This window comes from Mus caroli, chromosome 8, assembly GCF_900094665.2.
Source record: "Mus caroli chromosome 8, CAROLI_EIJ_v1.1, whole genome shotgun sequence".
NCBI classification, from domain to species: domain Eukaryota; kingdom Metazoa; phylum Chordata; class Mammalia; order Rodentia; family Muridae; genus Mus; species Mus caroli.
The window spans coordinates 112,798,993-112,810,193 of NC_034577.1; the positions used below are offsets into that span (position 1 = coordinate 112,798,993).

The following is an 11,201-nucleotide window of genomic DNA, read 5'->3' on the forward strand; positions in this document are numbered from 1 at the left end:
GGGGGAGGAGGAGGAGGACCAGCAGCAGCAGCAGCAGCAGCTTTGAAAGTGCAAAGTTCACAATCAGAAGATGCTATTTCTGAACTAAAAATCCACTAGAGAGCTTAGCAGCAGGCTTGAGATGGCGACACACTGTGGCTTTGAACATGGATCTGTGGAAAGTGTTCCCACAGCAGAGGAAGAGATCTGAGAGGACATCTATGGGGAACAACAGGCAGCAAGCCTGCAACTGCACCCTCATAGGAAACAGACATGCAGATGAAATGTGTTACTGAACCCCAAGTTCAGCAAAAGGTATAGATTCACAGCTCCAAATGTTCAGAGACCTCCCAGCAGGCAAGCTTAGGAGAGCACAGACACAGCAGAGCCATCAACACCACAAGAAAAATCCTGAGCCCAGCCAGAGGGTGACAAAGGAAGTACAGAACAGCCGGATAGCACTCTGCTTTTCGAAGCCAGAAGAAGAAAGCTATCAACCAAGAGTGCTGACCTCAGTGACAATGTCCTCTGAGGAGACAGGCGTGTGCCAGCACACGCTCAAAGAAAGTGGCACAAACTGAGGCTTCTAAGGGAAGAAAGCCCACAAGATGCTAAGAACGTGGGCAAATGTAAAGGACTGCACTCGCTCACGCCCATGGCTGTGTTCTGCATCCCAAGCTGGCCTTGAACTTGGGGCCTTCCTACTACATCAGCTTCCTAAATGTTGGGATTACTGGTGTGCGCCACCACTTCCTGCCTCCTCCCTCCTCTCCTCTGGGGTTTGTATGCTGAACTGAGGTGTGAGGGCCTTGTACACACTAGGCAAGACAGCCACTGAGTTTTAGCCCAGCCTCTATCTTCATGTTGATTTTAAAATAAAACAAAAAAACTTTTCCCACTGAAGCAGACTACTACACTGTACTATGAGACTTAGTTGGACCTCTGTTGCTGACATAAGAACCCACTCGTGCATGCGTGCATGTGTGTGTGTGTGTGTGTTGGGGTGACCCACTGTGAGACCCCACAGTGAGAAGGAAGGAAGACAGAGAAACACAAACCCATGAGTTAAAGGAATCATTCAGGATACACAAAACCAACCAGGGTAGAAATGCAGCAGGTAGAACAAAGAAGACAAGCAGAAAGGATGAGGAGGTTAGGGGACGAAGGCAGGAACGAAGAGAGAGAGAGAGAGAAAGGCCCCTCTACCCCGACAGGCTTGTACTGCGAGGGCTCACACAGCTCACACAGTCAGAACAGAGCAGGGAAATCATGCATTTGCCCAGTGTAAGTTTTGTCTTTAAATGAATCACTGCAAACTACAGGTGTGGAGGACCTGAAGGTCCCAATGTAGCCCTGGGAGAGGACTAGAGATCCCAAGCCAGAGTCCTGCAGGCAGCCTGACAACGCTGAATGGCCCTGCACACCTCTGCAGCCTCCTGACCAAAGCTGCCTCCACCTCATTCTCTGGAGATCCCTTTTATTTCTAACAATGAACTAAAACAAAGGCCATGATTTGTCTTCATATAATAAAAAGAGCCACTAGCTGATGCCGCCTTTGCAAACTGCTAAGGCTTACCTATTTTCTTGGTGCCAAAAGAGGAACATAGACCAACTAACTCTGTGGTGACAATTCAGCACACCCTGGGCTGCACTACAGACAGTGCTGAGCACACGGCAGGCAGGTGTGAGCTACCACCATCCGCCTTTCTTGGACCCTTGCTCTCTACCTCACATCTCACTTGAGCCTGAGGGGAAGCCAGGGTGGCCAGAGCCTCCCAGTCCACCCCTGATGGTTCCTGTGGCTCCTGCTCTCTCTACAGTCTAGGCACCCCCTCCCAACCCCAACCATATGCCACCAGAGGATGGTCCTCCCCATGTGCTATGTCTGCTGGCCTGCAACACCCTGCACAGAAGCCTCTGCCTCATCTCAAAAAGCCTGGCCTTGGCAATACATGGGCATACCACGCCAACCTTCCCACAGCTGCCACTTGACACCTCCAATGTCCCTTCAGCTTTACCAAGTACAGCCCCACGAGGTAGCCACTCGTCATTCCCACAGGTTCAGAGTGATGGGGCAGGGGTTGGGCCCCTCTTGATAGACTAATCTTACCTGCAAATGGCAGGCTCTCCTGTGACTGGGCACATCTAGGACTTCCCACTGCACATGCTTTAAGGAGGCTCACGTCAGTCAGTACAGGTCAGAGGACATACTAACTACAAACAGCCAGAAATGATTCCATGGCTCTCCCTTCTGACAGTAGCCTAGTGTCACCAGTTAGACTAAGAGAAGCAGGCCAGCCACTCAAGCCACAGGCCCGCTCCCTTTCCTGCCATCGTCAGCAACCACAGCACCCCGCCTGCCACACTCAAGCTGCATGAACACAAAAGGAACGCAGAAGCCTTCCTCAGGAAACTACGACAGCTACCCTGCAAGAATGAAGTAAGCAGCTAGAGTGCCACGGGAGAGCAGTCTGTTAACGTCTGCTAGAGTCTGCTGACGTGTTCCCGTGCCGCCCAGGCCCTCACCACTGGGTCAATTTTCTCAGGATCCTGTGGGTTCTATGTATTGGCAGTGAAGACAAAAGGACACACACAGCACAGTGTTTTCCCCAGAGATGCGCAGCCAGCGTTGGGGAAGATCAAGGCAAAGAGCATTGTGTGGGACACAGAGCATGAAACTCCCTGGGAACGGCCCACAGCACGTGAGGAAAACAGTTCCTGCCACGCCACCGAGCCTACCAGGAACGGGCCACAGCACAGCCCTGTGTCTTCCAACTGGCTGAACCACGCATCTCTCGGAGCAGACGGCAGTGCAGGGCTACGGGGCAGGCGCCGTCTCACCATCTCTGTGTTCCAGCCAGTGGCCTTTTAACAGAGACACAAAGACACGTATGATCTTACCGGGCAGAAGAAATGTAAGGACAAAATGAAAACCTGAGCATGTGTGAGCCACTAAGTGGCAATGAGGCAGCCTTGCCTGCACAGGTGCAAGGTGAGGGAAGGCAGGGGACAGCAGGAAGAGAAGATGGCACACAGACACAGCACGCCACACTGACGACTGCAGACCAGGCAGGGAAAAACCACAGCACCATTCCAAGACCGAATGAAGGCACCCGCACAGTACCAGCCATTAGAAACCAGACCCAGGGCAAGGCCACAAGTTAGGCACACTGCTGTGATTTCTAAGGAGAGTTGGGGGACCAAACTTTCTGGTGATTTAACTTAAAAAGAAGTCAAGAACCTGGGAAGATGTTTCGTGTCACACGTGTGCCCTTGGTGTATATGCACAGCACATGCCCCAGGTACCATTTGTCTCCATAAGTGTCACTGGGAGCAAGAGGAGACTGGAGGGAGTGGGAAAGAGAGAAGCAGGCATGGCTGAGGACACTAACCCAGGCCAAGTAGCCCTCAGTGGGGACAAGGCTGCCTAGAAGGCCTGGCTATCCGGGTGGGGCAGGAGTGAACAGCTTGCCTTGCCACAGGCCAACTGACTAGGGATGCCCTCTTGGAACTCCAGGCCTGATTCAGGGGGTGGGGAGGCAGGGGCAGTTAACAGCGAGAATGCAAAATCAAAGCTGAAAATAAGATGAATTACACAGCTAAAAGGAAAAAGCGAAACCAGTCCTCCTCACACAGTCTGTGCAGCCAGCTGAGCCCCACCCCAAAACCACCTGTGTGGAGCTGCTCAACAGCCGCAAAGCCAAAAAGCTGGCATTCCCTGGACAAGGAAGGAGTGCCGGGGGCCAGAGGCTGAGACCCCACTGAAGGCTAAGAGTTCACCCCGGGACAACGTCACAGGGGCTGGCCTGCTGGTATACAACTCTAGTCCTAGCACTAGGGAGGCTGAAGTGGGAGGATCACGAGTTCCAGGAAAGCCCAGGCTACAGTGTGAGACTCAGAGGAAGCCATTAACTAACCAAAAATTGAACAACAACAACAAACCCCATCCCACCCACAAACAGCAAATCCAGGCAGTGCTGGGTGCGTGACCAGAGAGCAGTTCCATCTGGCACACAGCTGAGAAAGGCACTGTACATGTGTGTCGCGCTCACACCAAATCAATTCCGATTGAGGTCAGTCAACAGACAAGAAAGGTGAGTCAACCGACAAGAAAGCTAACAAATTCTGGCCAGAAGATACAGGGAAGCATCCTCACTTAAGTGGTGTCATGCTTCACATGCATGTATCACACATGTGCCCGTCTCAGTACACGTGATCTACCTAGGCCACGACAGCAAAGCTCATAGACGGTATAACCAGTCACACCATGAGGGAAAGCTAAAGATGGGAAAACAGGCACCACTCCTCCTACAGTCAGCACTCAGAGGTCAGGGGCCTCTAGACCACAGAGTCCCTTATCTGGTGATTAGAGCAGTGACAAACTGGTACCCTGGTCACCTGAGGAGATGTACAACGTCGCCTGGAGAAGGCCCTGAGGGTGGTTCTCTTTGAATGGCAATCACCAAGGTCTGCGACTACACTGGCAGCTATGGGGTCAGGAACATGGAGACTCATTCTGCAGCAGCCTTAAAGAGCACAGACATCACACACACACACACACACACATATGCACACTTGCATGCGCACACGAACACACACTACAGTGCCTGTCAATGTTCAGCAAGATATGTCATGGGGACTGATACTCAAAGCAGGTAAATGACTAACCGTGTTCACAAGAGCAAGGTGAACAATTCAGTCACACTCATATAGCAGGGTGAGGTGAAGGAAGAGCCCAGAGATGGGTGTATGAGGAAGGAACACGTAAGTACTTACAATCTTCCCCAAAAGTTCTAAAAAAGGGATTAGGTGGCTGGGGGGAAAGGCAAAACTGTGTTTGGGTTTTTTTTTCAGGTTTTTGGGGTTTTTTTTGGGGGGGGGGTTCATTTGTTTTAAGGCAGAGTCTTGCTATGTAGCATTTGCCTCTGGAGTCCTGGCTGGAGGGCCTGTGAGCAAGTCTTAAATGCACACCTAAGGGACCAGAGCCCCCGGGAAGGAAGCGAGCACCCGCTGGCCCTAGTGAGGGGACTCTGCACTCAGGGTCCTTTTGTGCCACTTTGGCCACTTGTCTGATTATAAAACCAATTTAAAACATCTCTTAATTTAAGAAACTACTCAATTCCCATCAATTAAAACCACCTTAGCTGAAGACATGCGATGCCAAGGGGAAATGATGGAAGGCTGGTATATCTGAAGATGAGAGTAGACACCATGGGCATGTGGCAACGGCAACATGTGTGTGTCAAGATGGGCATGTCCACAAGAAATGCTGACCTGACTAGAGGGTGGAACATGCTCAGGAGGGGCAAAGAGCAGCTAGCTTTGTTTACAAAGTCTATGACAGACACCTGACCTTGCAAAGTCCCCAAAGAAACAAGATGATTAAGGCCAGGACATCAAGAGAGGCCTGTACCTTCTTCTCTGTGGCCAAGGAGAGGTCTGCAAGCTGGCTGGTACAAGACCAGTCTAGGCTCCTCCACACCCTACCCAAGTGCTCTGTGGGTTGTTAGAAGACCAACCACTGCACGTCAATGCTTGCTTCCACCCTGGCCTCACTTTAAACAACGTCAAAACTTTCAACCCACAACAAATCCCAGCGTTACCTGCTTTATAAATTTTGATGGTCATTTTGCTTTTTTGTCTTAAACAGGATCTCATTATTGTGTTCAAGGCTAACCTTGAACTCATGACAAGCTGTCTGCCCCAGCCTTTCAAGGTGACAAACATTATCTCTGGCAGGCCATACTTCTGTGTTCCTTCTTCCCTTGCTAACACTGCCACAGCTAAAGTCTGAAGTCAAAGCCTACAGTCATCTCACTAGTAAGCTCACCCTGATGGGTCCTAGCTCAACTCCTGGGGGTTGAGGGCTTTTTCTGAAATCTGACCCTGCTAAGGAAGAGGGAATCCTAATGAAGAAATTATTTTTCCCCGGCAAAAGATAATTTATAAAAATGTGGGGGTTGAAGAAATGGCTCAGCAGTTAAGAGCACTGGCTCCTCTTCCAGAAGACCTGGGTTCAATTCCCAGCCCCCACATGGCAGTAATTCCAGGCCCATGGACCTGATGCCTTTTCGGTCTTCCACTGGCACCAGGTATGTATGTGGTACAGACACATAGGCAAAAATATTCATACACATAACATAAAAATAAATCTTTTTTAAAAAATGTATTGTATCTAACATTAGCCTCCCAGAAGCCAACAGCTGTCCAGTCAACAGACACAGCACATGTAGGTGACACTTCTAACAGTGTGCCTGCCAATGTTCTAGAAACGACATATCCTAAGTGTGCTCTCAACCCCATGGCTGAGTGAGTATGGCACACGGGACCGAGGCACAACAGAGGATGGAACTTCAGCAAAAAACGCTTCAGAAAAGCAGCCAGACTTGCCACTGTTGGTTCCTGTGCACGCGACACCGACCCTGCTGTGACAGGTTCCAGGTTCTGAAGCATGGCGGCTCTGATGGGGTTCTAATGGCGAAGGAGCACATGGCCTGGCTACTGTGAACGCAAGAGCCTTAGAGCTCCACGCGTGGGGAAAGACAGTCACTTGAGAGCTACACAGCCACCCCAGTGGCTCAAGGGGGCCTGCTACAACTCCAGACATGACTCGGCTGCTGCTTGCTGCTGGAGAGATGCCACTAAGAAGATATGCCATTAAAACAGAGCTTGAGGGTGCTGCGTTGGAGTACACCCACCTAGACAGAAACACACCGAGGAATGAATACAGACAGCGGATTCAGTACAAGGGACGAGAAGATTGCCCTAGAGAAAAAACAGCACCCTCAGGTCACTGATGCAGATGCAATCTGTACTAGCTCTTCTGGAATGCTAGGGGCTCTTGACAACCCTGTGCAGGGGTCAGGGTTAAAAGAGAAACCAAGCAAAGCCATCCACTCCTCACATGATACCCACAGGACAAAAACGCCTCAATTCCTGACCTTTGAACTGTAATGACTTGCAAGAGCTTACCAGAGACAAGCAGCCAAGTGGAACTGTAGCCCATCTCAGGCAAGAGCTTACTAGCAGCTTTATTCATAGTCTATGGAGATTGTTGAAAGTCTACACAAGGCTAACTCTAGGGCATACATGGCCAAACCATGGTGGGCAGCTCTGGAACTGTACAGATATCCACCAAAAAACAAAACCAGAATCTCAATATAGGCACACCATTTCAGAGCCCCTTAAAGGAAAAAACAAAACAAAAAAACCAAAAACAGCACAACAAAAACAAAACAACAACAATAACCCTACCCAGGGCCTCTGGACTGCGTTCTGCCACACAGGGCAGGACAGAACCACAGCTAGCCCCACCTGTCCCTGTAACCACGGAACCCAGAGGGCCTGACAGCCATGCCCCCAGGCAGTGGCCCATCCTGAGCATGAAGTCCCCTGGGATAGCCGGGAGCTGACAATGGGCGAGGGACATGCATTAGTGTCAGGCACTCAGGAGTTTACCGTGTAGAATAATCTCACCTAAGCCTCAATCCCGACCTCCACCCGCTGGTGAGGAGATGAACGAATGTGAACGCAGACCAGCACACGGCCAAGCACTCACAGTTCCGTTCACACGACTGCATCAGGGAGGACAAACTCACAGACATTTGGTCGTGTCTCTGGGGGGCTGGGTGGGAGAATGCAGGGACGGCTCACAGGCACGGGTGTCTGAACAAGTTCAACGTTGATGGCCGCACAGCTCTGCACAGCACCCTGACCACAATTGAGAATGAATGCTATGCTCTCTTGCACCAGCTACCAGACACCACCTTGAGGTTTCACGGCGGCCTTGAAGTCAGAGCCTTCTTCTTCAGCCTCCTGAGTGCTGGGGCCGGTTACAGGTTGGTACCTCACAGCCATTTAAAGGTCTTGATTTAACCTGCTTCCAAAACCAAGGTTTTCTACTTTAAAAAAAATGCAAGCACTGCTCTCAGCATCCTGAGACCACACCTAAGGGACAGGAAGCACCCAGCAGCAGGGTAAGGCCTGCAGCCCCTCTGCAGCCCCTCATGCTCCCACACCACAGACAGCAAATGGTTTTCTGAAGTAAGCCATGCCTACGTAATGCATCCACAGCTAGGCTTGGTGTGTCGCTATCCTCTCAGCTCTGCAAGAGGTTGAGGCAGAAGGATAGCAATTCCCAGGCCAGGGTGAGCAAGACAATGAAACCTTGGTCTTTATTTTATTTTATTTATTTTGTTAACATCCCAAACACTGCCCCCACTTCTAGAGTCCCTCCCCACATTCCCAAAACCTCGGTCTTTAAAATAAATAGACCACACTTTTCAACATCTAGGGCTGCTCTGAACGTTATACATTTAAAATAAAAAGGGAAACGAGGGCGTAGAGAAGTGACTACAATACCAAGCTTTCCAGAAAACTCAGGTAAGAGAAATAAACATTTAAATCAGACAACATCCAAACACACTCCACACCTTCACTTCTGAGAGCAAAGTCTCAGTCCTAAGTTCAAGACCAAGTGACACAGCTCAGAAAGAAACACAAGAGCCACCTTCTGCTGAGGATGCAGAGGAGACCGGAGTTCAGTGCTAAGTGGCTCTCAGCTGGACTTCTCCCTCCAAGGATCCCCCTCCAAGTACACACACAATCAGGCTTCAATCTCAGAGCTACAAATGAGCCCAAGTTCAGCTTTGGGGAACAGTCCCTTCGGGAGTGACTCAGAGCCAGGGAAAAGAAAGAGAAATGGACCTGTTTGGATCTGAGCAAGTGAGACCCAGCCTTCATTGCTAAGTCAAGAGCCCCTGTGCCAGGGCCAAACAATGTCCCCCAACTTTCTAAAGAGGACCCCAGCCCTGTCAGCCACAGGATTCCTGAAAACTGCAACAGCTGCAAGCTCAGGGCGAGAGCCGCTCGGGCAGACAACGCATGGCTCCGCAGAACCACTGACAGCCAACATGGCCAGGAAGTACACGGGGAACACAGCTGCCAGCTGCCCTGTCACCTCTGGAGGACTTCAGCCCAGCCTCCTACAGCACAGGAGACCAAGGCGGGCGACCAGTGCCCAGACCCTGGGGACTAGATTAACTCCATCTCGCCGTGGACTTTTGCCTGAGACAAAGGCCATCTTATACAAGGCATTGTGAGGGCTGGCTGCAGTGGGGTGGGGCTCAGTGGCCAAGCACCTGCCTGGCATGTACAAGCTCCAGGCTCCATCCCTAGTACTGTGTGGGTGGGAGAGGACCCAAGACATTTGTTCTAGACACTTCTACTCTGAATTCACTGCCCTGCTAAAAACCAGTCCCCATCTCCTACAGAGCAACCTGGACCTGATGCGTTCTGAGCTTCACTCACACAGGGGTCTGCCCGCACAGGTTGGGAGACAGCAAGGTCCTGATCGTGGATGAAACTAACTGCAACTGAGGAGACCACAGACAGGTGACAGCTGGCAGGCCTGAGGAACTAAACTCTCCTTGGGCCCTGCCTTTCTTGTTGACAGCTGCCTAGCACGCAAGAGGGAAGTGAGGTGGCAAAGTGTATGTATGCATAGAAAAAAGAAGAAGAAAAAACCAAAAAGCTAACCACAGTCTCAGAGGCAAACGTCAGTGAAAAGATAAGACGCCACAGAAACCCATTCAGGAACCACAACCACTTCTTAGAGGAAGACATTAAAAAGAAGCCACAACTCAAGGTTCAAAGAGAGCTGAAAGAAAAAACGGACGGAAGCCCCGACGACCTCACCTTGTTCACCTTGGACAGGGGAAGCTGAGTTAAGAGTTTAAACTTCAAAAGGCTCAGACTGTAGAGCAGCTGGGCAGGAGGCCCGGATGTGGCCTCTGACTACCAAGGACATGGTGTGGGACCTCAATGGCCCTTGGCACTGGAGAGCCTTTCTCTCACAAGAAACCTGGGTTCTTGGCTCCAGGGCTGCTGCCGGCCTCCAAAGGCCCAAATGCACACCGACTCCATCGTCCACAACTCCGGGATGGATTCTAAAGAGATGAACTCCATCTGCTCTTCACGATGGCCCCCAACCACCCAGCCTTCAGCTTCCACAAGAACCACGTGCTTTACCAGTCCTCAAACATTCGGGCCACAGCTGGCATTTCTGAGCGGATGGTCAGGCTGCCCTTCCTGCCCAGCAAGCTGACATTATCAACCCAAGACCAGATCCCACCTCAGTGAGCTTGAGTTCTCCCCGATGGTGGATCACCACTGACAGCTTACAAGCAGACCCGCTGAGGCTGCAAAGCCCCTGTCAACAGCCAGGCTCTCCAGACAGACACGCTTAGCAGCGTGCACAACCCCCACGATCGCACACGCAGACATAGGTCCCTGTACATCGTACCCCTGCCATGCATGCCCGGGGACACCTGAGCCAGACAGGCAGGTGGCAGGGCCCACCTGCGCCCAGGTTCCAGGTCGGTGCAAGTGGACATATCGTTGAGTGTTATGTCACCTAAGAACCGGGATTGACAGGACAAAGGCCTTCTCGCGTCCCCAGCCTGGGCCGTGACACCGAACACACAAAGGGGGCCGCGCGCTGACGCAGGCCTCCGGGTCCCTTAGTGGGTCATCTCCAGGCTGGCCGGTAAAGGACCCCAGCCGCGCTGCCCCACCGCGCGCGCGCTTGCGCTCACCTTGTGGCAAGCCGAGCAGGTGGGCAGCGCGCCGCTGGGCCCGGGCGCGCTCTTGCCACCGCCGCCACCACCACCACCGCCACCGCCGCCGTTCAGGCTGCTCTGGATCTGTGTGAGCTCCTGGCGCAGCACCTGCTTCTGGTGGAAGCTGAAGGCCGGGTGGTTAGAGGCCATGGTGAAGAGCAGGAGGAACTCATCGCCCGTGCGGCCCTCGTTGAGCTGCAGTCCGTAGTTGTGGATGATGGAGTCGGTGTGCGTGAGCGTGCGGTACAAGACACCCGCCGCCTCGCGCTGCTCCGAGCCCAGCAGGGCCAGCGACACCAGCAGCTTGCTGCGCACCACCTCGTCCGTCAGGTTGGTGAGGCTGCCCAGGTCGGCCGGGTTGTTGGCCTTGATCTCCGAGTCGCGCAGCGAATGGTAGTCCTTGCGTGCCAAGTCCTCCAGGCACGAGCCGAGGAAGCGCAACTCGAGCGGGATGCACAGGTCCAGCAGGCCGCACAGGAACTCCACGCGCTGCGGCGACGGCAGTTCGGAGAACCAGCGGTACACGCCGTCCCTCTGCAACGGGCAACGCTTCTCCACCATGCTGCCGCCCGCGCCGCGCCCGCCGCCGCCGCCGGGCCCGGG

The 11,201-nt window shown here is 52.5% G+C and overlaps 1 protein-coding gene across 4 annotated transcripts in view; it reads right to left on the reverse strand.

Moving 5' to 3' along the window:
- The window catches only part of Zcchc14 (zinc finger CCHC-type containing 14), a 50,587-nt gene extending 39,394 nt beyond the window's left edge, over positions 1-11,193 (reverse strand). For 3 of the 4 annotated variants that reach the window (XR_003837398.1, XM_029480463.1, XM_021169821.2), the window contains exon 1: positions 10,575-11,193. Coding sequence is in view for 2 of the 4 variants with exons in the window: in XM_029480463.1 (XP_029336323.1) it covers positions 10,575-11,159 (585 nt within the window). In the remaining 2 variants the exon portion in view is untranslated. The other variant, XM_029480464.1, reaches the window with a different exon arrangement.
- Between the last annotated feature and the right edge of the window lie 8 nt (positions 11,194-11,201).